The 24,073-nt window shown below is 38.2% G+C and overlaps 1 protein-coding gene across 1 annotated transcript in view; it reads right to left on the reverse strand.

The window, feature by feature from the left end:
• Positions 1 to 356: 356 nt before the first annotated feature.
• LOC112995764 (probable ATP-dependent RNA helicase DDX4) overlaps positions 357 to 24,073 on the reverse strand; it is a 33,062-nt gene continuing 9,345 nt past the window's right edge. The window contains exons 5-18 of the mRNA XM_064502556.1: positions 23,278 to 23,364; positions 22,859 to 22,942; positions 21,170 to 21,211; positions 20,260 to 20,301; positions 20,148 to 20,186; positions 18,863 to 19,005; positions 16,199 to 16,353; positions 14,181 to 14,310; positions 13,044 to 13,210; positions 10,160 to 10,305; positions 9,306 to 9,405; positions 4,547 to 4,817; positions 4,300 to 4,407; positions 357 to 986 (exon numbers count right to left, since the gene is read on the reverse strand). Coding sequence (XP_064358626.1) covers positions 906 to 986; positions 4,300 to 4,407; positions 4,547 to 4,817; positions 9,306 to 9,405; positions 10,160 to 10,305; positions 13,044 to 13,210; positions 14,181 to 14,310; positions 16,199 to 16,353; positions 18,863 to 19,005; positions 20,148 to 20,186; positions 20,260 to 20,301; positions 21,170 to 21,211; positions 22,859 to 22,942; positions 23,278 to 23,364 — 1,595 coding nt within the window. The 3' untranslated portion in view covers positions 357 to 905. The remainder of the gene's footprint in view (positions 987 to 4,299; positions 4,408 to 4,546; positions 4,818 to 9,305; positions 9,406 to 10,159; positions 10,306 to 13,043; positions 13,211 to 14,180; positions 14,311 to 16,198; positions 16,354 to 18,862; positions 19,006 to 20,147; positions 20,187 to 20,259; positions 20,302 to 21,169; positions 21,212 to 22,858; positions 22,943 to 23,277; positions 23,365 to 24,073) is intronic.

Here is a 24,073-nt window from a genome sequence, read left to right on the forward strand (position 1 = left end):
AGCAATTTTAAGGAAATCTCACAGCAGAACTGAGAACGTCTGCTTACCCTCTGCAGCTTCTGCAAGTCTAGGAAGACGTTCTGGACAGCTCTCAAACAAGCTTTTCAACAAGACAAATAACACAACAGTATGTATGCTTGTCAAAGGCAGAAACATTACACCAGATGCAACATGAGGCACCATCCTTCTCAAAAGACAGCTCTGTACAAGCATCAATTTCAGCTAAGTTGCGGATGTAGCCACTGAACTTTAGTTCCATACAGAAATACATGAATATGTGCATCAGTTCACGAAGCTGCAAATGACATAGGCCTTTTTGCACATTTGTCATGGAAACAAAACACCAATACAAAACATGATCCTCAAGTATTTATTAAATAAGTGTTCACAAGTTTAACAGCACCTTAAGATAAGCCATCTCATCATTTGGTACAAATTTTATAACTGACCTGTAGAAATAGGAAGAGACATTAAGTTTAGATGAGCTCTTTATATAGAAGCCTTTCCCAAGACAGGTTTTCACAACACAATTTTTCCATGCAAAATTTTGATAACAAAGTGGTAATTTCAGCAAATCTATTTTCCACTTACAAAACAAACAGGGATCAAATTCCACATCTTTATAGCAACATATAAGCTGCCAAGTATCAGTGAACTCTTACTGAAAGTTTTAACACTTAAAGAAATACCTGAAGTGTTTCTTAAAAATGGCTTTTGCATTCTTACATGAAGTGATAATCACAGGGTTCACCATAACTGAGTATGCATATGTTGTTGCAGGCATTATTATATGATATCAGCTAGCCTTTAAACATTGTGTTCCATAAAGCTCAACAATAAGGAACAGTAAGTGCAACAGCTCACAAAGCACAACAGAAAACAATCTAGTTTGGTACTAAATGAGTTTAATCCCATGACTCAAATGCACTTGCAGTGTATGACATTCTCATTCCTCCTGGGTTGGTGCTGCCTCTGCCTTCATAATTCTAGGAAACAATAGATATTAGTTTAGAATCAATTTAACATCCACATTCAATCCTTTCACAAAAGCTGTTATAAAACAATTTTACCCTTCTGCACACCTGACTCGCTAAATGTCATTAGAACATCATATTTAAGTAAAGAAGCTTTTATCAAACTTCTATGCATTAGGTTTTTAGACCCTAATCCAAAATTAAAACAATTTTACCAGCCTCAGATTTTATCAGGTGAGAGAATAACCTTTCTCCAGATTGCCAGAGACTTCTGTTCAAATCTAAGCTTCTTCTCTTACCCAACACAAAACAGTTCACTATAGCTTTGTGGAAAAACCTTTTTTCCACTTCTTAAGAACCACTGTCTTCATTACTTTCCCAGTAAAATCCTTTTGAAAAAAGGAATCGAGCCCAGTGACCTATACGATTGTTCTTAAGTAAACAGACAAAAGCCTCCAAACAGATTCCTTGTTCAAATCGACTACTATAAAACAGTCTTTTAAGCATTCAGTTTGAAAAAGAGTGATCACATGCACCTGAGGAGATTTGCTTTCTTCCTCAGTGAAGAAAATGAACATTATTAAACAACATGCCCATGTTACAGTAGAGGCCTATTCCAGCTGATACAGTGACAGTAGCAACTAGAACAAAACAATAGATACAAGCCTTTTTCAAGGGAGAACAGAGAAGTATGCTGACTATAAACAGTAGAAAAAGGTAGCTTTAATAGTCAATTTCAAAAAAAAAAAAAAAAAAAAAAAAAAAAAAAAAAAAAGAGGCTGATTAGGAACATGCAGTTTGTTAGGATCACTGACTTCAAGAGGTCTTAAAAGTGATTAGAAGCAGCAGCACTACCAACAGGAGGAACAAGTATTTATAATTTGGCCCTTGCCCTAAGCATTAGGAATTAAAACACTGAAAAGCATTTGCAACAGTTTTGGACACCTCTGGTGGGTCTAAACTGAGAAAGAACTTTGTGTCCTTTTCAAGAACTTCAAGGTTTAACGATGTCATCAGCTGTAAAGAAAAACAAAATTGAAGAGACTGAAGTTGCAAGCAACAATTTTCTAAACTTCTCTAACTAGGAGTTGATTAGAAAAAAGTTCCTAATTCTCAAGACTACGAAGAGGGGAGGGTAGAAGAATTCGAGCCGCTAGAGGAAGAATTTGATGATCTCCAACTCAGTTTGTGTACTACATATCTATAACTAAGAAGGCAGCATTCCCAAGACATTACAAACAGCAAACAGTTTTCCCCTGAAACTTTTCTGTTCAGAAGTCAGTGGGTCAAAAGTCACAGTCAGATTTTGTAATTGAGAGGTCAAGGACATGAGAGACAGGCTCAGCCCTAGAAGTGACAGACTTCATGAAGCGCTGGAAGACTAAACTCCTTGCAGTGATTAGAGATGTATTTTTGGAGGCAATCTAGATTCAAAGGTTGATGAGATCCACCTTTGGAAATAATCTAGATAAAAAGCATGCTAGAACAGGAACATAAAAAAAATCTACTGAGAGAATGACTGCTAGAAATTGCATTTCCACAGCAAGGAGGAAACAAAAGCTTAAGTATAGATAACTGAGGTCCCATGGCGGTCCCTTGGGTCCATGAGGACCTAAAGGAAAAAAGTCAGTTCTGATTAGGGGGCTGGCAGATAAGTAGATGCACCCAAAACACCCAGTACTTTCACTAATTACAAGATGCAAAAAGGTAATTCATGAAAGGAAGATTTGAACTTGAGAAACTAAAGCTTCAGAAATGACATGAGCAAAGACAAGCAGCAGTACTTATTTTCCCCTGTAGTCCCTAAGATAGTATTACATTTGGAATGCAACTGACACAACAAAATTCTTAGAAGCAAGAGATCAAGAGGCTTTTAATGAATGCATCAAAATCCAAGTAGACAGAAACAAGAAATACCAAACAGCAGTTAAAAAAGCACTGAAAATAGGAGCACGCATGCTCAAAGATACATGCCCTGCATCAAAACCAGAGAGACTAGTGTGCATCTTACATGGATTCCTTAAAGAAAATCTTTTCAGTTCCATACCGGAAAGTAGTGGGACTCACTACCAGGACTCACTTGAGCAAAAAATAAAGCTACTCCCTTCCCTATGAGGTGACATATCACAAGTGCCACTTATTTTCAATAACAAAGTTTTTAAACAAGCCTTCAAAGGGTATCAAAGATGATCAACAATCCCTTTGAACAAGGGAACAAGATCAAAATCTACTTTGTAAGCCTTTCTTCCATGGCTGTGCAAAGGGTCTCTTCTCCAAAGAGCCCCGTGTATAATTTTTTGGCTTTGATCAAATCCTTGCTAGGAAGCAACAATGTTTATTAGTTCAATATAGTTAGTTAAGATGAAGCAGATCTTGGGTCACTGCTTCCCCAAAGCTGCTGTTGTAACTTTCCACAGTGCAATTAATCATGTAGTGATTCATGAGCACTCTGCTTGTAACAAAGATAACAGATGCAATGGTGAAGAGACAGACAAAAGCCATTATATCTTGTGGGCAATCAAGAACCACACCCCTCCCCCCCCCCAATACTTGCACAAGAAAGTTTCAAGACACTTTGAGTATGTCTACAAGAATGATGCAAACTATATTCTACAACCATTTTAAATCATCATGTATCCATTTATAAGTACACACAGCTCTAGCTTGCACTAAGCAAGTGAACTACAGCAAAAAAGCTCTGAAGCTTAGCTTCTTAAAAGTTCTGATAAAAGCAGCATCAGAATATACACAATCAGCCTCAGGATGGGGTTAGGCTGAACAAGAAAAATGAAGAACAGGAAAACCAGAATTAGACACTGGGACCAAGAAAATCTCTTTCCGTTAGAGATGATACTGTGTTTGTAGTACAGCAAGAACTTAATTCTGAATTCTGCAGAAACCAACTGAATTCTGCAGAAACCAACACAAGTGGCCAAAACACTGAAATGGGAAACAAGATTTGCAATTTGTGCTTATCAGTTCTCTCCCAATTCCTTTATGTCTTACTGTAAGCATAGCATAAGCTCTGTGGAACTACAGCTTTAGGGCATGTTTGCACAAACCTTTTCTCCCAGGGCAATTCATGACACTGCACATAAGACTAACACAGCTAGTAAGGCTGTGCTGTAGAAGTCAGGCAAACTAGTTATCCAAAATGAGCTTCAGAAATACCATGAGCATTTTGAAGATGCACAACTAAGGTGACGGAAACTGTTCCAGTCAAAATAGTTTCAGTGGCACTAATTTCAATATACACAGCTAAACATGCTTTTATACTGACACAAAGTTTTAAAAGCCAGTACTTGAAGTTTGTTTCCATACTTACTTTTCGGGTATCAACTGATGTAAGGACACTTCCTCTTGGAACACTAAGACCAGTTTCATGGACACTAAAAGAAAATTCTTCCAGCCAAACTGGAACCTCCTGCTGAGCCTGCATAATTAGAAAAGTGAATTTAGAGACTTTGACTACTTTACCAATTCACAGTTCTGCAAGTGTTCCAAAGTAGCTACTTAGTACATTAAAGTCCTCCCAAAACAGAAGAGTGAACACAGTAAGATTTGAAACTTACATCTGAAAGCACTTTAACTAGAGATTGTGCAAGATGGCCATCTGAACCATTATCAAAGAAAGAAATGGCTTTGCCTGTATTTCCACAACGACCAGTTCGTCCAATTCGGTGTACATACTCTTCAATGGTGGAAGGAAGATCAAAATTAATAACATGCTGAACGTTTTCAATATCCAGGCCTCTCGCTGCCACTGAAGTTGCCACAAGAACTGGGCATTTTCCAGAGCGAAAATCCCGAAGAGCTGTTTCTCTCTCTCTCTGTTCCCTATCTCTACAAAGAAAACAAGAGTTAGAATAGATATCCAAGAAAAAAAAAATAAAGTCTGTAATATTAAGACACAAGCTAAAGAGCAAGGAAGATTCACACACAGTAGTTGTCCTTGCAAAAAATACCTACCAATTTGGAATTTCCTGATTTAACTGATTTGCAGTAAGGCACATTAAGTACTTTAATCTAAGCCTCTAGAGAAATTAGATTTTTTTTTTAAAAAGAAACATATTAGGACTATTTGAACACTACATGTATGGTCCACTTAGAAGCAATGGAATTATCTCAAATATGAGGCAGTGAAGTGGGAAGGAAGGGTGCTAGGGCAACCATAAGAGAACTGAAGAAAAGGGAGAGAAGACAACAGGACTTCATTCTCAAGGATTTAAGTTATTTCCATGCTTTAAACAACAGATTCAGATATACCTACAAAGGGTGCTCTGTCACAGATATATCTCTTTGAATTAATCTCCTGTGTCAAGGCAGTAATTACAAGAGAGATTTACGTATCACATCCTCCCTAAAGAAGGGCCACTTATTTACTGATAGTTTCTTCATGCCATAGTTAGATGTGATTTCACTGCTGCTTTGCAGTAGAGAAACAAGAGAACAAAGGTGAAATCTACCTTTTCTCCTGTACAGAACATTTGTCAGACATCGCAGAAAGTCACCAGACAAGAGTACAGAACTTGCATTTGCTCATCCTCAGGAGGGCAAGAAACATTGGTTCGCTACATTTGGTGTTTTTTTTGTTGCTGTTTAACATTTTTAAAGAATATTTACTGATTAATTAGTACTTACATATTGTAGATCAGTTTTACAGATGCTCTTCTGTTGTCCAAATCAGAGAACAAATTAAATAGCAAAAAACACAGTACTTGGTTGAATCCAACACAGGCCATTTAGTTTACTCTGGTATGACTGGTATCCCAGAGAAGAGCAGTTAAGAAAGCTATCCTAACTAGTTTCCAATTAAAAACTGAAGTGAATCACAAATCAGTAAAATTCACGAGTTTAGCAGCTTGCATGGGACCAGTTACCCTTACTGTACCTTAACTTACAGTGTAGTAATTGTAAAGCAATGGACAGGAGCCTCCTCCAACAAAAGACAAGTGGTACAATAGCAATTCAGCTACATGCTACAGGTCAGCCAAGAACAGAAAACCAAATCTCAAAACAACCCTTCACACACACCTGTAGAACTGACAGGGTACAGAATACACACAAGCATTTTGTATCTGTGTACTATGATCAATTTTAACGTATCTACAAACAAAATAGTCTGATGTTTCTCAGAATGCTGTCCAAACCATCGTTTTCTTGACAAGACTTCAAAAGTCCCTTCCTCCAGTTAAAAGATGCAAGATACTGCAAAGTTGGTTTTCATGTGGTGAATGTCAACATTCAGTTTGCTTACCTATATTCTGAAGTGTAAACAACCACTGTGATACTGCATATTAGCTCATCACTTAAGAGATGGACATCTCTTTTAGATGGGTTTGGACCTGGAACTAGTGAGTATTTCACCTTGTTTCTCACTGTTGTGTACCTGACCAAATGCTAGTGAGTAACATACAAATGCAAGTTAGAAACATTCTTTTCAGACCAATCTCCTTACGAATGCTGTAAAAAGTCCATGAACACATCAAGGAGGCAGACTTGACAGCACGTCTGTATGATACATGATTGGACTTACCTTGTCACCTCTGGGGAAGCCTGTAAGACAGAGTGGAAACTCTACAGCTGCCACCTGAATTCCTGAAGCACCCCATTAACACAAGAAGATCCTCCTTAATCACAATGTATGATGACAAAAGATACAGTAGAACACGTTGCTTATATGTGTTTATTACATTCTAATATATTTAGCATTAAGATCATCCACTTATGAAGATTTTGAACAAATATTCATTCAAGCACTCTACGCAAACCAGTACTGCTCCACATACCAGGTAAGTTTCTTAGAAGGTTGCTTATCAGTAACAAGACCTTGACAATGTATTCACATACATATTTGTGCCACTGTGCCACTTGTGACTCAGACTGAAAACTGCCCGGAGCAGTAGCATAGGCATCCACCTTACCAATACAGGCAAGGATATAGTTTTGGTTTCTCTGTATTTGCAATAAAGAGATGGACAGATGTGGACCACATATCAAAAAGCTGTTATTGGTAAATAATCTTTTTGTTAGAAGCAGTCCTTGCCAAGCAGCATTCTCATGCACCCAAAAGCTGAAAGTAGGTCTCCTGTCCTTCATATCCCAGATCTACTGGATTAAAACTCCTGGATGCTTCAGCAGTACAGGAGCTTGAACACTTGAGAGGAACGGGTAGGTATTCAAACACCAGGTAGAGAGCTCTCAAAGTGTGGCGACTTTAAGCCTCAGTTAAATATGTTCTGATGACCAAGACTGCTCAAGTAGCTCCGTAACGTGTTAAGCTGGAATCCACTACACTCTGAAGTTATGTACAAGCACCTATGTCCCTTGGACCACTAGGTATTCCCCTCCAATTCAGGAACGGCTCTGAAAGGCTTAGTAACATGAACAGAAGACACTATCCTGTCAATATTCATGTCTTTCTTAAGCCTTATCTACAGGCCAAATCTAGGAAGTTTTTTTTTTATTCCAGTTAAGCTTTGAGGAGAGACTTCTGTGATAAACTTGGGATACGTCCTTGCAGTTCAAGCAGGAAGTCGAAAGTCACTCTTGTATCAAGGTCAAACTAGAACCTAGAGTCTAAAGGGTCAACTAGGGTTTCAAAGACAGCCCTCAAAGTAGATTCCACATACAAATCCAACTAACTTAATGGGACCACAGGGACAGCCATGTGTGGAAAATAAGCAGGCCAGAAGGATGGGGCCAGGCTCTTCTCAGTAATGGCCAGTGACAGGATGAGAAAAAAATGGACAAACATCAAATTCCACTTGAACACAAGAAAACACTTTATTGTGACGGTGGCTGCACACTGGAACAGGCTGCCCAGAAAGGTTGTGGAGTCTCCAACTCTTGGAAATATTCAAAACCTGACCACACACAGTTCTGGGCAACCTGCTCTAGCTAACCCTGCTTGAGCAGCAGGGGTAGACCAGATGATCTACAGAGGTCCCTTCCAACCTCAACTATTCTGTGATTCTGTACTAAAGAGTTTCAACAGGAGGGTGGCCAGAAGGGACTAGCAGTTTCTGCCGGCATTCACTTGGCTGCTGACCTTCACCAACTTTAAGCATCTTACATAAGCACTTCTTCAGCTGGCTGAAATCAAAACTAGCAGCAATTAGTGGTAACTGCTGGCCCTGCTCTGAGCATGAGGCTGTACTAGATGACCTTCTGAGGTCCCTTCCCATCTGAATTATCCCATGATCCTATGAATTGAAAGCCTTTACTACTATCTTCCAACAGCTCCATACCAGAATGAAATCAAGCATATCCTGCAAGCTTGGAGATGTAAGCTAGCCTTCTGAAAGTCAGCACGAGGACAACAAAACTGTCTGAAGAACTGTGGTCCCCTCTGATCTGGCAGTGTGGCTTTTCAGCTACAAATAACTGATAAAAAAAATTCTACAACCCTGTAATGAAGTGAAACCAAAACAGCCAAGCACAAGTCTACTTTCTATTGAGGGAGACTTGAGAGAGATCCTCAAGAGGTGTCAAAAAGCAGTTATCAAAGCTGCTATGACCAGTCAAGCACAGGACATACTGAAAGGCAACTGATCCATCAGTGAAATGCTACTGGAGCAAACTAGAAAGCTGCCAAATTGAGGAATTGATAAGATCATGACAAGAAATGGCTGGTTATCACTCGAACCATCTCCATAAATCCTGGGCCTAAGTGATTGCTTAGGAAGTATGGCATATGATCCTCTTGTTCTCAGTCTAAATAATTACAGTACCAGTCAACTGGAAAGCTCACAGAAGTAAAGTATCCTGCAACATATGTATGGATTCAACTATTTTTTCTGCCTAGAAACAGACTGGCAGACACATGTCTTTGGATCACAGGATTTCTTGGGAGTACAAATGTCCTCAGTATCCAAGTCTTTTGAAAGGCAAGGTCTTCCAACTGCAGCCACTCTTTCTCAACATTCCCCACAGCGATACATACGTGCAGCCGCACTGGCTACTGAGTAATAGGATATACCCACAGACCAAACTTTCCTAGCAGAAAATCTTTCAAGTGGCCTTGGCACCATTTCCACAGCTTAAGAGACAGCTCTTGATCTTAGAATTTACAAACCTGCCAATCAATCCAAAATCCAGATGAACAGAGGCCTTAAAGCAATAGAGCATTTGAAGTGTGGTCAACCATGAAGATACATACTCGGCAAATACAAAGTAAAAACTGGCTTTCAGAAACACTACATTCTCAACTGGGTGGAGCTATTGATTACTAGGGCAGCTAAGTTGGATAGATATGGCCAGGCAATGAATCTCAAGAAAAGCTTCTTACAAGAAATAGTATTAAGTGATTTTCACATAAAAAATACTTACCCGTGGATGCTAGTGGCTGGTATTTTTTCTTGACAAAGAAAGGCTGCAATGAAGTCCGTTTTTTTCTTTGTATCCACAAACACCATGGTTCGTTCACGATCTGTGTTAAACAAGAGTTCAGATCTACTGCAGTTTGAAACCTAATGCATTTTCACTATTCACACCTGCAGTTCTTACGTACATGAGAACTAGTTACACAGTGTTAGAACTGGTTTTGAGTAAGGTATTTAAGGTATGATTATGATTTCTTGCCTGCGTTAAACTGATTATATTCAATCCATCCATTTCTAGATCAATACAGAAACCTAGCCGAAGACTATTGCATTATATCTTTCTCCTCAAAAAATATCAGGAAACATTTAATTCTGATCTGTGGCCAAGTCCCAGTACGCAACCTACTTCTAGGGCATATGGCTAGAAGTAACAAACCATTCTGAGCACTGAGCAACAAGACAGACCATATTATAACTCCAAACTGCTTCCTAGTTTTCAGAGTTAAACAGTAAGATACATTCTGAGCAAAACTGGAAATAAAACCCAGACAAACTGCAAGCAATACCATAGCTGCTAAAGCAACTACTAATTGATCATTTAGAGAAATTCACCACCTGGGAAGCTTGTCTGCTATTACTCAGTACAGGTGAGACCTTGTCAAATACCCATTTGCAGCACAAATATGCTTAAAAATCTCAAACTCAGTTTTAGAATAGCAGCATTCCCTGGAGAGTGCTTCAAACAATAGTCTTACAAAGTCTATACTGAGCCTACTAGAATGGAATCATGACTGTTGGCAGCAAGAGCAGGGTTTAAAGTAAGGATTTTGTTTATTCTGGATTAGTAATAAGGAAAGTTACCTATGCTTTGCAGAATTTGTAACAGTTTCTCCCTCTTGGAATACTGAGCAACCTGAAGAATACTTTGCTGAACATCACTGCAGGCTCCACCCGCGTGTCCAACAACAACAAATAAATATTCAGTTTTCAAAAATTCACCGGCCAGCCTTAGAGAGAAACAAAATTGAGCAACCTGAAGTCTATCATGCATCTCATTTTGTAAGACTTACTCATGTATGTGTAAGCAACCACAACAATTACTTATTTCATTCCTCACAAGGCAGAGGATATGCATGCATTTTAGAGTGCTATGCATTTTTTAAAAATGCTAAGAAAGTTAGTATTGTTTTTCAAGCTGCTATACAAAAAAGACCAGTAAAAGGTCTATAGAACAATTACTTCCTTGCAGCTTTTTGTAACATGAACACTACATTTCCTAGCCATCTCAAAAGAATTACAGATACATATTTGAAGTAAAACAGGATACTAACACATATGCCCACATTGACTGTTATCAGAGCACTGTTTTGTAATTATCTAGAGGGAGAGGGGAGAATCCTACAAAGGCCTGAATTCAAAACTTACCTTCAAAAGACAGCACAGTCCTTATTGACTGTTCAACAAAAGCACTGCTTAAAAACATACAGCTATCTCACTGCATTAATCTACAGTTTCACTTATTCAGAACAGATACCATCGGCAAAAGTCAAGTTCTACCTCAATAACTGTTTGCTCAGTTAGTGTTGCTCTTTAGCTACCCCTTTCGCAGGTGATCTTTTCTGACAGAAGTTTGCCAGAATAGACAACTCCTAGGAATGCCCCGTAATAGTTGAGAGGTTGCACTAAACTGAACTTATCAGCACAGGTATGCTTAATATCCAGCAGCCTGCCACAGAGCAGCTGCCACTGCAGGGGGGTGGGGATCAGATAAGTTAATCTTTAAGTGAAAGTTGGCAACCTCAAGTTTTAGAGGAGCAACAGCAAGCAAGCTAAAGACCTAAATCTCCCAAGGTTATTAGAGGCTTAGTATGTTTGGTCTTAACATCTGACTGGAAATTAAGATCTCACTGCGAAACAATCCTGAATTGAAAGCAAAAGGAAAGATTAAACCCTTCAGAAACTGCTTAGTAAACAAAACAGGGAGGGAGAGAAGAAAAAGAAAGAATTCCTTTTACTGGACGACAAAGCCAGAATTCCTCATTTCAAATTCACACATCAGCTACAAAATGCGTGGTGTTCTTAACTCCAGTACATGGAAGAGCTTTATGAGTCAGACCAAATGCCCATCTAATAGCCAAGATCCAAGTCCAACCACAAAACCAAGTAGCATGGTAAAACTTAACTTGATTACGTCCGCTAAAAAGAAGTCTAAATACAAGCCTGAACCCACCAGGGCTAGCAAAAAGACTATCTTGTCCTGTACCACCTACCAAATTTGCATTGATAGGACAGTGAGGAAAAACACATTGGCTTTCCTGACTCCAGGATCAAAAAGGCAGCAAATCCAGGGAAGAACTGACTCCAGAAAAGGAAAGTTTTTGCTCTCTAAAGCGAGAACATTACCAGTAGGTATTCCAGTTTCAAAAGATGAAAAGAACGTTATGTATTTCCAAATCATGATCCAGCACACAAGCTACTGAAGTCTTCTACCAGTGCTTGTAAATCTTGACAGTAGAAAGGTAGATTTGGTTCTTTATAAAGCAGAAGCAAACTGTAAACACCCTGCACAGCAGAAGGAATCTCCTTTCAGGTGCTGGTGGTTATGGTATTCTTGACTATCACCTCTCAGTATGTAGCAAAACACACAGGAAGAGCATTAGCCAAAACACATTGATAAGGACAGCAGCAAGGCTCCTCTCAACCCTGACACCTTAACCATGCAGAGCATACTCCTCTTTTTAAAGGGAGGCACTCAATCTTCTCCCAGGGTATAGTGAGAATGCTTGATTCCCTGCTGCATAAACAAGCCCCATTATTAGTTCACTACAAGGCAGCTAAAGATGTTTTTATCTTGCCTCCAAAAAAGATCTTCCAGGCCTGTTGAAAAGCCAGAAGAGAGCTATCAAAAAATGACCCACTGAAGCTCCAGTATGGCAATGGTCTGATCAGTTTACATATTCTCAAACCGTAAGAGGCTTACAAATGTTTTAGTCTGACACAACAGTATCAATACCACAAAAGCTATAAAAATTCTCAAACGTTCAGATTCAAGTTTTAGACCCTCCCAGTTTAAAAACAGATCATCAGATATCAGTTTCTTCAAAAGCAGAAAATAATGAATACTTCCCATTCACCTATATGAAAAGAGGTGTTTTGTTCTGTTACTCCTTTGCTCAGCAACACTATCTGTTGCATCTTGCTCAAAGTCCAGAAAGGGAAGCTTTAACGGTAGTGAGTCATAAAGCTGTAAGACACATCTAAAACCCACTGCCAGAAGTTTTAAACTACAAAAAGCAAATAGTGTGCATGCACACAAGAAAGGATTCTAGATCAAAGGCTGGTAACTTGAGCAACGGTTTGCTTCTCCCTGTTATGCCTTGATACCAAAGACAGCAGTGCCAGCATTGCTTGTGAAAGAGTGGGATCACTGCTTTTGAATTTACACGGTGGCAAGCGATGGGGCGGGGGGACAGATGGGGCAGTATGAGGACTTTTGCAGAAAGGAATTTAAGAACTTTCACAAACTTCTAAAGTTGCTTGAGAGTCCCCAACCAAACTAAGCAATTCATCTATACATAAAAAAAGGAAAGCCTTCAACATGGAATGTTAACATTATAGCTTTTCAGTATCTTCTAGCAAGTTTATAAGCTTCTAAACATAAACAGCATCCTTAACTCTTCAGATAGTTATTTTTTAAAACATACAAATACACCTTCAGATATATTTCTACCCTTACTCTACCTACCTCTGAACATCTCCAGGAAAAGTGGCACTAAACATCAGTGTTTGACGTCTGTCCTTTGGCGGCATGCTTGGGTAAGAAATTAGCTTCTTCATCTCTGGACCAAAACCCATATCAAGCATACGGTCTGCTTCATCTAGCACCAAGTATTTCACTTTATGCAGACCAATCTGTAGATATTTCAGTGAAAGGAAAATTTATTGGTTCATTGACACTGACACTTCTAGAATTTCCTATTTGGCGAAATCCAACTTTTACTTATTTCTTTCCAGTGAAAGTCTAAATTTTTCCACAGTTAAAGCCCTATGTTCTCCTCAGGTATTATATTTTGTTTACATCCCAAGCTCTATTTAACTTTTTTAGCTTACATCTACACTAATTCTGATAGCATGCTTACAACAAAGTGTTTCAGAACTGGGTCAAGCAATGTAAATTGGGATGGAGCCTATTGTAGATCAACTATTATTACATCCATTTTGAAATTATGCCTGAACTTGAGATGTTTTCTCCCACCCTTCTCGCCATCACACATTCTCAAAACCACAGAAACCACAGTTTTATCAACAAGAGTGTTTTTTTCCAAACTTCATTTGTTCAGTGCAACATCACTGAGCCACCATTTTGCTATGCAGCAAGTTTCAGCTGAGAACTTACAATATGATGGCTGGAAAAATATAAATACAAAGATAACATTACTACTAGAGTTTATTATTTTGAATAAATCAGTATAAAAATATTAAAAGAGTTGATATTAGCAAAGTAGTTCCACAGACAGCTAAACAGCCATTGTAGCAAAAACAAGAAATCAAGTGAAAATCCAGTATGGAGTTTTCCCCACAAGGAGTAAGAAAAGGGTGTACCATTATTTAATACGCTAAATTCTGATACAAATCAGTATTTTCCAGTGCCCCTGAAAGAAACTGGAGAGATCTAGACTCAAGTTACTCTTTCAAATGTTTTATGGTACTTGGGTATCTCAAGAGAAGCTCAACTGTAGTTTAAGTGCACAAATAAATACCACATACTGACAGGTTTTCATGGCTCTTTCTTTACTTCTATCAACTTTGAAGAATGAATGCCAATATGTAGCCAAAAGGCTAAGAGTGCTTAGGGAATTTGGACTAAATTTTAAGAACTTACCTTCTCTCTTCCAATGATGTCCATAAGCCTTCCTGGTGTGGCACACAGTATATTACAGCCTTGCATCACCTGACGAATTGAATGACCTGTTTGTGTTCCTCCATAGATCACAACAGGCCTTATGCAAGTCCTACATACAGAAAATATTCCGCTTACATATTTATGTAACTGAACCATGGGTTTTTTTTTTTTTAAGCCTCAAAACACACAGAACTCACATTTACCATGAACCAACTTGTTTAGCTTGAGTGGTTTAACTTCATCATACAGCACAGCTTATAATCAAAAGCAGGACCCAATTCAAACACTCACTGTAACCTCAGTGAAAGTTCCCATTCATATTACATAGAGGTTGTGTATGTGGCTTTCTGTGAAGAAACACATTGCATCTCACCTGCATTCTTCCCTCTCCCTTCAACTGAGATATAATCCACAGTATAAACTGAAATAACGTTAGACATTGTTCTGTTTTGTATGGCATACCGGCAGAAAAAGGAGAGGAACTGAAGTATGCCTTTAAAGCTTCAGATGTAATCTTATCACATCTCACAGGGCCAATGTGACAATATACACAGGTGAATCAGCTTGTAAGACAAATAATCGTATCAGCACACAGTGTGCCACTCAAGCATTAGACAGCAAACTTGTTCCAACACTGAACTGTTTAGTACTCTTCCTACTAGGGGCATCGGTTAGATCTATCAAGTAAAGCTACATCAGATTTTCTTCTTCGGTAGAAAAAGACAACCTCTACTAGCAAGTACTACCTCATGCAGTTGAGCAACAAATACAAGAGTTTATCTTTATAACCTCCTATTAAGGCTTCTACTTGCATGCCATGTGTAATTTGTATATTCACATCCAAACCAGCTATTTTTGATGATAATCATTTCAACTTCACATGCAACAATGATGAATCAGATAAACCCGCTGGTTTTTTTTTTTTTTTTAAACCCTCGAACTGGAACTTTGCAGAATGTTTTGGCCATGAATAAAGATGTTGGACTGCTAACATTTCAGCATGTATCCACTACCAGTTAGTAGTGGATATATTTTTGAACTAAAAGGGCTTAAGAGCACCATGAATCTGAACTGAGCAATATACACAATTCCTTAAAGGCAACAGATTAGCACACACCCTGGGGAATTGTTTAACTGCCCTCCAGATGCATGTCACTTTGATTTGCTTCAGGGCTGCTGCAACAGAAACTTTCTAAACTCAAAAGCTAGTTTATCTTGAAATAACCTGTATCCAGTTTCAAAGACACTAATTAATCAGCTACACAGGTAGAACAGTTTGAGACTAAAAAGAGCTATTCTTAGTAACGTATTTGGCAAACAATCACACTGATATGATGCAACTTCCCCAAAGCAAAGAACAGCCTCCAGCACCGAGTTTCTTTGAAAAACCAAAGGCAAGTGCAACCTGTCACTGTGCAACAGAAATATCGCTAGCAAACTAGTAAAAATGTACTTCATCATGCAACATCCAAGGGCTCAATGGCAACTCAAATTTTTGTTTCATTTTGAGGAAGCAGAGTTATCATAGCTTGTTTGAGCAGTGAAATATTTTTGTTGGAGACCAATAACACTGGAAAGTCCAAACTACAGCAGTTATCACAAACTACCACAGGAAGTTAACTGAAACCACTATACATACCCTCTTACCCCTGGCAAAGATTAAAATAAAAGTACAGTCAAATTATACAAGGCAAATTAGACTTAAGTTATTCAAGTCATTCCGTTTTTCCCTCATAAAGACTACAGGGCAAGTTTCTGATTTTTCTCCTCTCCAAAATAGAGTAAGTCTTTTCTCCCCCAAGCAATGTCATAAGAATACAAGTTTAAATCCCCAACCATATAGTAAGAAATCTGCTAACCAGTATTACCATCTAAATCCAAGTACTTGTAGTCAATTTCACTTGCACAGAAAACCTTTTTGAAAGTGTTTGTGAAAAGATAAAAGTATTGCTATTAAGGCCAAATAAGCAGTATCAGGCAAAGGTACAAAAACTTACCCATACACAAATTTCCTTGCTTCCAGGAAGATCTGGTTTATCAGTTCTCTAGTTGGAGCTACAATAATACATTCTGGTTCTTGCTGCTCTTTAAAGCAACTGGCAGTTACGCCATCTCTCATCATATGGGCCACAATTGGTAGAAGAAAAGCTGCCTGAAGAGTAAGCATCACCATGTAAGCTATTTAGTCTTAAAATAATGTTTTCATTAGTCACACTAAAAGCTATGTGTCACTCTTACAAAACTAGAATGATACAGCACATTATCAGCTTCAAGGAAAACAGACTGCAAAAGGAATGATCTCAACAGACTGCAGAACATTTAAGCTTATTTCTCCTTGTTTTAAGGTGCATGAAAACAACTCTCTGGATCTTAAGTGTCTAATAATGCAGGAGTAGTCATGCACTAGTTAACTTCAAGTTCTTCAGACAGTTCAACACGCCACACTGGCATACAATCATAATTAAATAGCCCAGAATAAAAAAAAATAAAGTAAAAAACTCTAAAACATTTATTTACAAGCTTTTTCTTATCATCAGTAGATATGAGAGATAAGCACAGATCTCCAGACTACTTAAACAGCAAAGCAGTAGCACATAGCTGCATCAGCAGTCTTACTTCCAGATAAGACTAGTTACACCCAGAATAGCACCTGTACAGCTACCCCAAAAGCAATTCAGAGTATTTATAGCATAAGTTTTAGGACATTTCTCCTCATCCCTTCCTCTAACAGAAGGTTAAGAATGCATCTGCTCTTCAAAACTAATAAATAATAAGCTACATCAAGCTAGAATTACATGCTGCACTACATGTCAAAAGGCTATATTTAATAGCCTAATATTTTGATACAGGAACTGTTAGTGATTAGATTTTAGTATATTAGGCAGTTTAACAGGTTGAAACAAGTATCACCTCTAGTCACTGTACCATGATTAATACTGAATCACCTAAAACTACAGATCTGATTCAGATCAGATCACATTCCTCCTGCATTAGCCAAAGTGTGAGAAGGTGTTTGTGACCATCTTATACTTTTAGATCGGCTCCAGGATGTCACACCATATTAAAAATCTGGCATAAGCTTTTTAAAAAAATGTTTTGAACTGTTTTTTCTAATCAACACCTCCCACAACATGTCTATACCCCTTCTGATTCTGTATCAGTAGTCCTGAAGACTGGCCTGCTGTATCAAGCCACCAGTTCACTGAAATATTTTAAGAGAAATTCACCCTGACAACATCACTATCCATCCATCATTCATACTTGTGCTTAATACTACATCTGTCTAATGAATTAATTTGCACTGAAATGACAACAGAATTACACTAAATGCTTCACAGCAGAGGAATCCTTAATTGGAAAGATTGAGGCATCTACCTAAAAGTAAGGTCACACATTTTCAGGTATGTGCGAACACTTCAGAAATAGCTTACAGTTTTTCCTGATCCTGTCTGGGCACATGCCATTAAATCCCGTCCTGCAAGTACAATAGGAATACTGTACTTCTGCACTGGAGTAAGTTTAGAGTATCCAGCTTTAGCAATGTTCTTGTTTAAAGTCTGACAGAGGTTAGCTTCTTCAAAAGTCTGTAAGAAGATATTTTACAATACATAACCACACTTAAGTTACATAAGCTTAAACAATGGATGCTTACCATATGATATAGACATCCAAACACTAAAAAGCAATAATTTTGAGGGAGTCTCACTAGTCATCTAGATTGTTACGATTCCTACAGGAAAAGCCCCAAAGTTTTCTTCAACCAGCCCATGCCACTCAAAGTTGCCTGTAAGGACAGCAGACCTTCAGCAGGTCTTACTAGCTTTGAGAGAAAACTGCATAGAAGCCATGTATTACATCTTGGTTTAAACAGGTAAGCCCACATCATGGTGTCCTATGAAGCCAAATTCTGCAGTTTTATTTCGTGTAGATGTGCTCTTAGCTTCCCGGGTGATAGGGCTACTTTGGGAAGCTAAAACACCACCCCTACTGAGGGGGGAAAAAAAGCATGTGACAAAACCAGTTTAACTTCAGTAAGAAAACCATTTAGAAGATGAGCGGGAGGGAAAAACTGCATATTCTCTTCACTCACGGGTGCTGCTACCACTCCTCCTTTTCTTCCCCATCCTCCCCCAAAAGGGATTTCTTTGAAATAGCCACCTGAGATGATTAAGAAAACTGATACATATGTCTGGGAGCAAAGTTATATATTGCTTTTAAGCAATAAACTGTAGCCACAGCAAATAGGACCCGAAGTTACCAAAAAAATCCCACCCTGTCTGTCAAAACAAAGAGTATTTCAACAAATGCCCATTTAAGCTGTTAACGACCCTCCAATAACAGACTTCAACATGAAGACTGTCAGCCTTTCTATAAACTGATGTGAAAGATCTCTTTAAGGTCTAAAATACATATTTTATACAATTTAAGGACCATATTTCCTGCCCTGACAGTATTACTTTTTCTAGGCCATTTCTGTAGTTTGTAAATATCATTTGAATTCATATTTGTGTTTTTCAGAAAGGTCACATCTCTTTCCAACACAGTACTGTCCGCAGGATTCAAAGTCTTTAATATTTTCATTAGCAGTGTACACTGGACTTAAGACACATCCCTGCAGAATCACACTCAACACAGCCTCTGAGATTAACGAGTTCACTCACTAGTATTGCTGGTGGAGGGTCAAGTCCTGATACTTCAACAATGCTTTGGTCATATTTGTCAAAATTAATTCCTGTCTGATAATGTGCAAAGATGGCTTCTTCATCATCAGGTGGAGGAGGGGGCACATAAGTCACCTTTGGACCTTAAGAATACAAGCGTACAAATTCATGAGCAATATAAAGAAATCAAACAGTGCAATTTTTAAGTAAGGAGCTACTGAAGTTCAGTTCAGTTGAATGTCACTTAGAGTTGCCTCCACTTTAGTGGAGGAAGACATCTCATAAATGAATTTTATTAAAATTTAGTTTTATACCACTAGCTCTAATACTCACTTGCAAGTATAAAGTCACTCTCGTAAAGCATTCTTGCCTCACATGTGCTCAAGGACCTTATCTGGAAAAGCTACTTATGGAAGTAAGGCTCTACCTTACAAACATGCAGAAAACAATTCTATCATAAAGGATCTTTACATTAGAAGTTGTGCCTATTCAATAATTTAATGCATTTATTTGTATACAAGGATATGATTACTTTGTCCATGGCAGCACATTTATGACCCTGTATACCTGTAAGATACTTTTCATGCTAAAAGTCTCAAAGTTTTAAAATGAATTATTTGATATTTACTTAAAGGTTAGCAACAGAAACTGTTTCAGAGGGACCTCAAAATGAAAAGGGATCATGAATGACTTATTCACACAAGAGTCAGTTCACTGTTGTCCTTTTGCATTTCAATAGGAAGAGAAAGGTAAAATAAATCCAGAATCATTTACCAAAAACACTCTAGGTAAGTAAACATTCTATTAGACTGTCTCAAACAACATTTTCAATACAAGCTAAAAAGTCATTACATATTTTAACCTGATCTCCTGTATATATGGGTCATTCTATCCTTTACTAGAGCTCAGTAAATATATCAAGCATATTTTCCAAAAATGTTATCTTAAATGGAACATTCAAGACTGAAAATCCACTGCTCCCCTAGCAGTTTGCTTTAATGACTAACCACTTAGATGCTTGCACTACTAATTTAATTTCTTTCAAACTGTGTCTCAACTAGATAAGCACTACCTTTAAAAAGAAACAGCCCTCAACAGAAGAGTTTCTTCAGGTATAAAGAATTCTATAGCTATCCATTCCAAAGAGTTACTCATCTTTATTTAGGTGAAAACAGCCACATTATTGCTCAGTGATTTAAAGGTTAATGGAGTTTAAACATATCAACAGTAATTGCTTGGCAATTAATGTTACACACAAGTGTTTTAAGATGGTTGTATATCTTACCTGTATCACCACCTGTTTCACCAGCAGACTTCCAGGAACCTTAAGCAAGAGAACATTCTTTGAGTTAATAGCAAAGTGAAATTGACATGTTGCTCATAAAGAAGCTACTTACTTCTTCCAGAACCTATTTCTTCATTATGTCCTTTGTAACCTCCTGTTAAAGCAAGTGTTCCAAAATTAATTGCTTTTAGAGAAATGCTCATTTGATATATGTTCTAGGTAAGGACCTTAATGAAAAATGACCAGAAGCACTTAGAAAACTAAACAGTGGATCCCAAAACAATTGCAGAATGAGTAGTAATATTTAGGTCAGCAGTGAAAGCTTAGTTGTGGAAGGCCAGAAGGCAAAGGCTCAATGTTTGTGTTTTAAAGGGCCAAGAGAATATGCAGAAGCACAGAGCTTAGCAGGACCTGGCAGTAAAAATAAAAAAGGAATTAAATCCAGCATCTTGCTGATGACTGCACAGACTAGATGCTGAGTCTTATTTGATTCATAGTACAGAAGTCTCCTATCATCAAAACAAATGCAGTCATCCCAGATATGAGATGACCACCCTAAGACAGCTACATAAAATCAGTTTTATCTTAAGACAAGAGAAGTGAGCCCTTCTAAACCAAGTGTATGCATGCTCAGAGCAGTTGTAGTTGCCTATAATCAGCCAAGACCAATCTTGAGCAAAAAAAGCATTTAACATGAAACTAAAGCCACAAAATGTCAGTTTTATAGCCTTACTTTAACTCTAAAGCAAGGCTTTTTTCCTAGAGCTGATGAACAAGAAATTCATACATGCTTATGGTTACAACTTCTTAATTTTAAGAACCAGTCAATGTTTCCACAAAGTCAGGAGATGCTTGTTTTACGCTCTCTATACAAGCAACTTCTAAATAACCAAAAAAGGCATAAAAGTCACTATCATTATGGTGACTAAGAGTTAGATGAGTATTTAAGTAAGGAGAAGTAACAGGATAATCTTCTTCAACAGCCACACATTTTGTCAAATCCACTCCATGAAGATTCTGACCTTGGCATCCAAACATTCTGCTTCTGTAGCTTTCACTATCACCTGAAAAAACAAAGACATTTATTCTTAAAAACTGCAGTAGCTCCTCACTATCAGATGTAAACATTTTATTAGTAAAACTGAGCTGTTAGGCAGCAGCATTTCCAGAATCCCTTTCCAGTCCTTAATCCTACAATGGTTAATGCTTTTTCTGTTTTATGTATCAGTGCTAGCCTCTAGCTACTCTACGCAGTAAGTTGCATTGCTGATTGCAAAGAGTAGGAACCATTAATATGAAGACTCTGCAAATAAAAAGGAGGCTAGAATCATAAACAAGAAATGCGAGACTGAATGAAGAGGATGGACAGGAACAGCTGGACATAGGTTCTCCTCTCAAATGTTCAGCTCAGGTCATTCATAAAAATCATGCTGAGAGACATTAACAATCTGACACTGGTATCACAGAAGTACAGAGATCCTGCAACACCTCCTTTCCGCTTCCTCATTTGCATTCCTCCTAAATGCACCAGCATAAAGAATAAAGGAAACGGATCAGGCAGCTTACTAATCCAACTGTTCATTCTCAACAAGATCTAATTGTTGACTTAGATTATTGCACAAATGTCGGTTCCAAAGAAGTAGCCAGTACAGTAACTTGGACCATGAATGCCTTTTCAGCAGCGATAGTCTTAAGCAACTTTGTGAAACCAGTTTCATTAAGGTGGTGACAGAGAATCAAAACAAAGATGCAACACAGTGTATGCAATCACTTTAACAGACTCATTTTCCCCTCAAAAGACGGAACACGCCTACACAGTATCTCTAATGTGCAAAAACCAAAACTGTTTTAAGAAAACCCAGGACTACCCTACCTTCATTAATCATACGATCTCCATTAGAAGGGCTTGACCACAATTCAGAGAAGGAGGGTAAGGAGACAGAACAGCCTACCAGAGCTTGTTCTGCTGCCCAACTATGGCACACAGCTGTTGAAATTGCAAGTGCTGAGCACATCACATCAGAGTTCCCTTTGTTAGATCCAGAAACATCCCCTGCCTTACTATAAAGGGACACATTTCCTATGCACCAAATTACTCTCAGGAAGAATTATCCTCCCACATGTCAGTCTCTCTACAGTCTAGACTAACTACTGCCTACAAAATCCCTAATGGTCATTAAGTATTAATACGTTACATTAATGGTGAAAGTGTTCTTAGCATCAGTCATGCACAACCCATTGTACTGGTTTAATGCTATTTCTGGTCTCAACTGTGAGATTTGGAGCAATGGATATTATGCATTAAGTAGCATGATATACAGGTTGCAAGTTACAGTAGCATCAATGGCAAAAGAAGATAGGATTACAAGGGAAAACTCTTTTACAGACCTCAAAAAGTCATTAGAATAAAGTCATCAGGAAGACCTGACCTCAAGCAACAAACCTTACATGTTGTCAGCCTGGACAGATCTAAAATATGGCTTTCCCTTGGTTGTGGGAGCATGTGAGTTTATAACTTATCCAAGTTCTAAAAATGCTTGGTGTGTGCATGCAAGGCAAGATATCTAACATTTGCAGTAGGCTACTTAATTCACACAAGGAGAACAATCAAGCTAATAGCATTTAGTGAAACTAAGTGTAAAGATATTATGTTGCAATGAATCAGCAATGAGGAAATCAAAAAGGTTCACTACCCCAACAAAATGTCTCACCTGTAGGCCCTCCAAGTGCTCCTCTCTCCCTAGAGGCAAGAAAACTGCCAGATTGAGGTCTGTCTCTTTGCTCATTTTTAATACCTGTAAGTAACATACAGGGTAATGGGTATTGCATCTAAAATTGTGTATAAAAGAGCATTATGAAGTATTGTGCTTAAAACTAGTACTATTTATTCCCAGTAAACCTTACAATGCAACAGCCCCAAGAGGTTCTTTAAAAATCCTACACATGCAGTAGTTTATTCCCAGCGACAGTATTTGGCAAAGCAGCAGTCTACGTTCCATAACATAGCTACAAAACAAGAGCCATTTCATAGTTTTCACCTTTATACTTCCAGCTCTCAGAGCAACCAATCTGAAAAGAACAATCAAGTGTATGCTTTCTCACAAAACAGTCGATATAAATACACACATACTTAGACTTTGTCCAAAGCCTCCAGAAGCTCCTCTAAAACCTCCTCTTTGTGTACCAGGACCTTCTATGCTGTTCCTTTCTTGAAAACCTGTAGTACAGCATAAACACAACACTCTAGTTTGCCTAACTTTGCTGGGCAACTCACGTGCCTTTTATCCGATGACTGTTCCTCTCGATCCTAATTTTATGAATTAGGATAACAAGTGATAAGTCACAGTGATTGAGTCAATCAGCATAACAAGCGATTAAGTCAAGACTAAGTGATTTGCCTAAACACATTCCCAAAGGAATAGGGAGAGAAGGAAAGTCTATCCCACCCCATAGTACTGCTTCTTGCAAGAAGGAGATCATGCATTAAGTCTTGAAGTATTTGAGTGTACACATGTAAGTGTTTAACAGAGAGCTCCTCACTTACAAGTCTTCAGTTTTGACGCAGCTCAGTTCAGTCCTCTGGTTCAGCCACAGGACAACTCAAAGGATTTGTACCTTCTTGGTTTTAGTAACCAGGTACTATAGTGAGGTAATATTCTATTTACCACCTACTATGCAGCTGGGATTAACAAGTCTTAACACCCTACATAACAGTCTTTTGTTTCTCTTTTCATTCTCCTATGAACACAGTCCATAAGTCTAACATTAACACAGAAATCCCCACCTTGTAGACAGAACGTATTTTTAATTTCTGCAAAACCAGGAACAAGTTCCTCATACAATTCTTGGAGTTATCCTAGACTGTATCCTAACAAAGCCCAGTACTGAGTCAATAACAAATCTGAGATCTGCAACAGAACATTTAA

The sequence above is a fragment of the Dromaius novaehollandiae genome, chromosome Z, assembly GCF_036370855.1.
Source record: "Dromaius novaehollandiae isolate bDroNov1 chromosome Z, bDroNov1.hap1, whole genome shotgun sequence".
Classification (NCBI taxonomy): Eukaryota; Metazoa; Chordata; class Aves; order Casuariiformes; family Dromaiidae; genus Dromaius; species Dromaius novaehollandiae.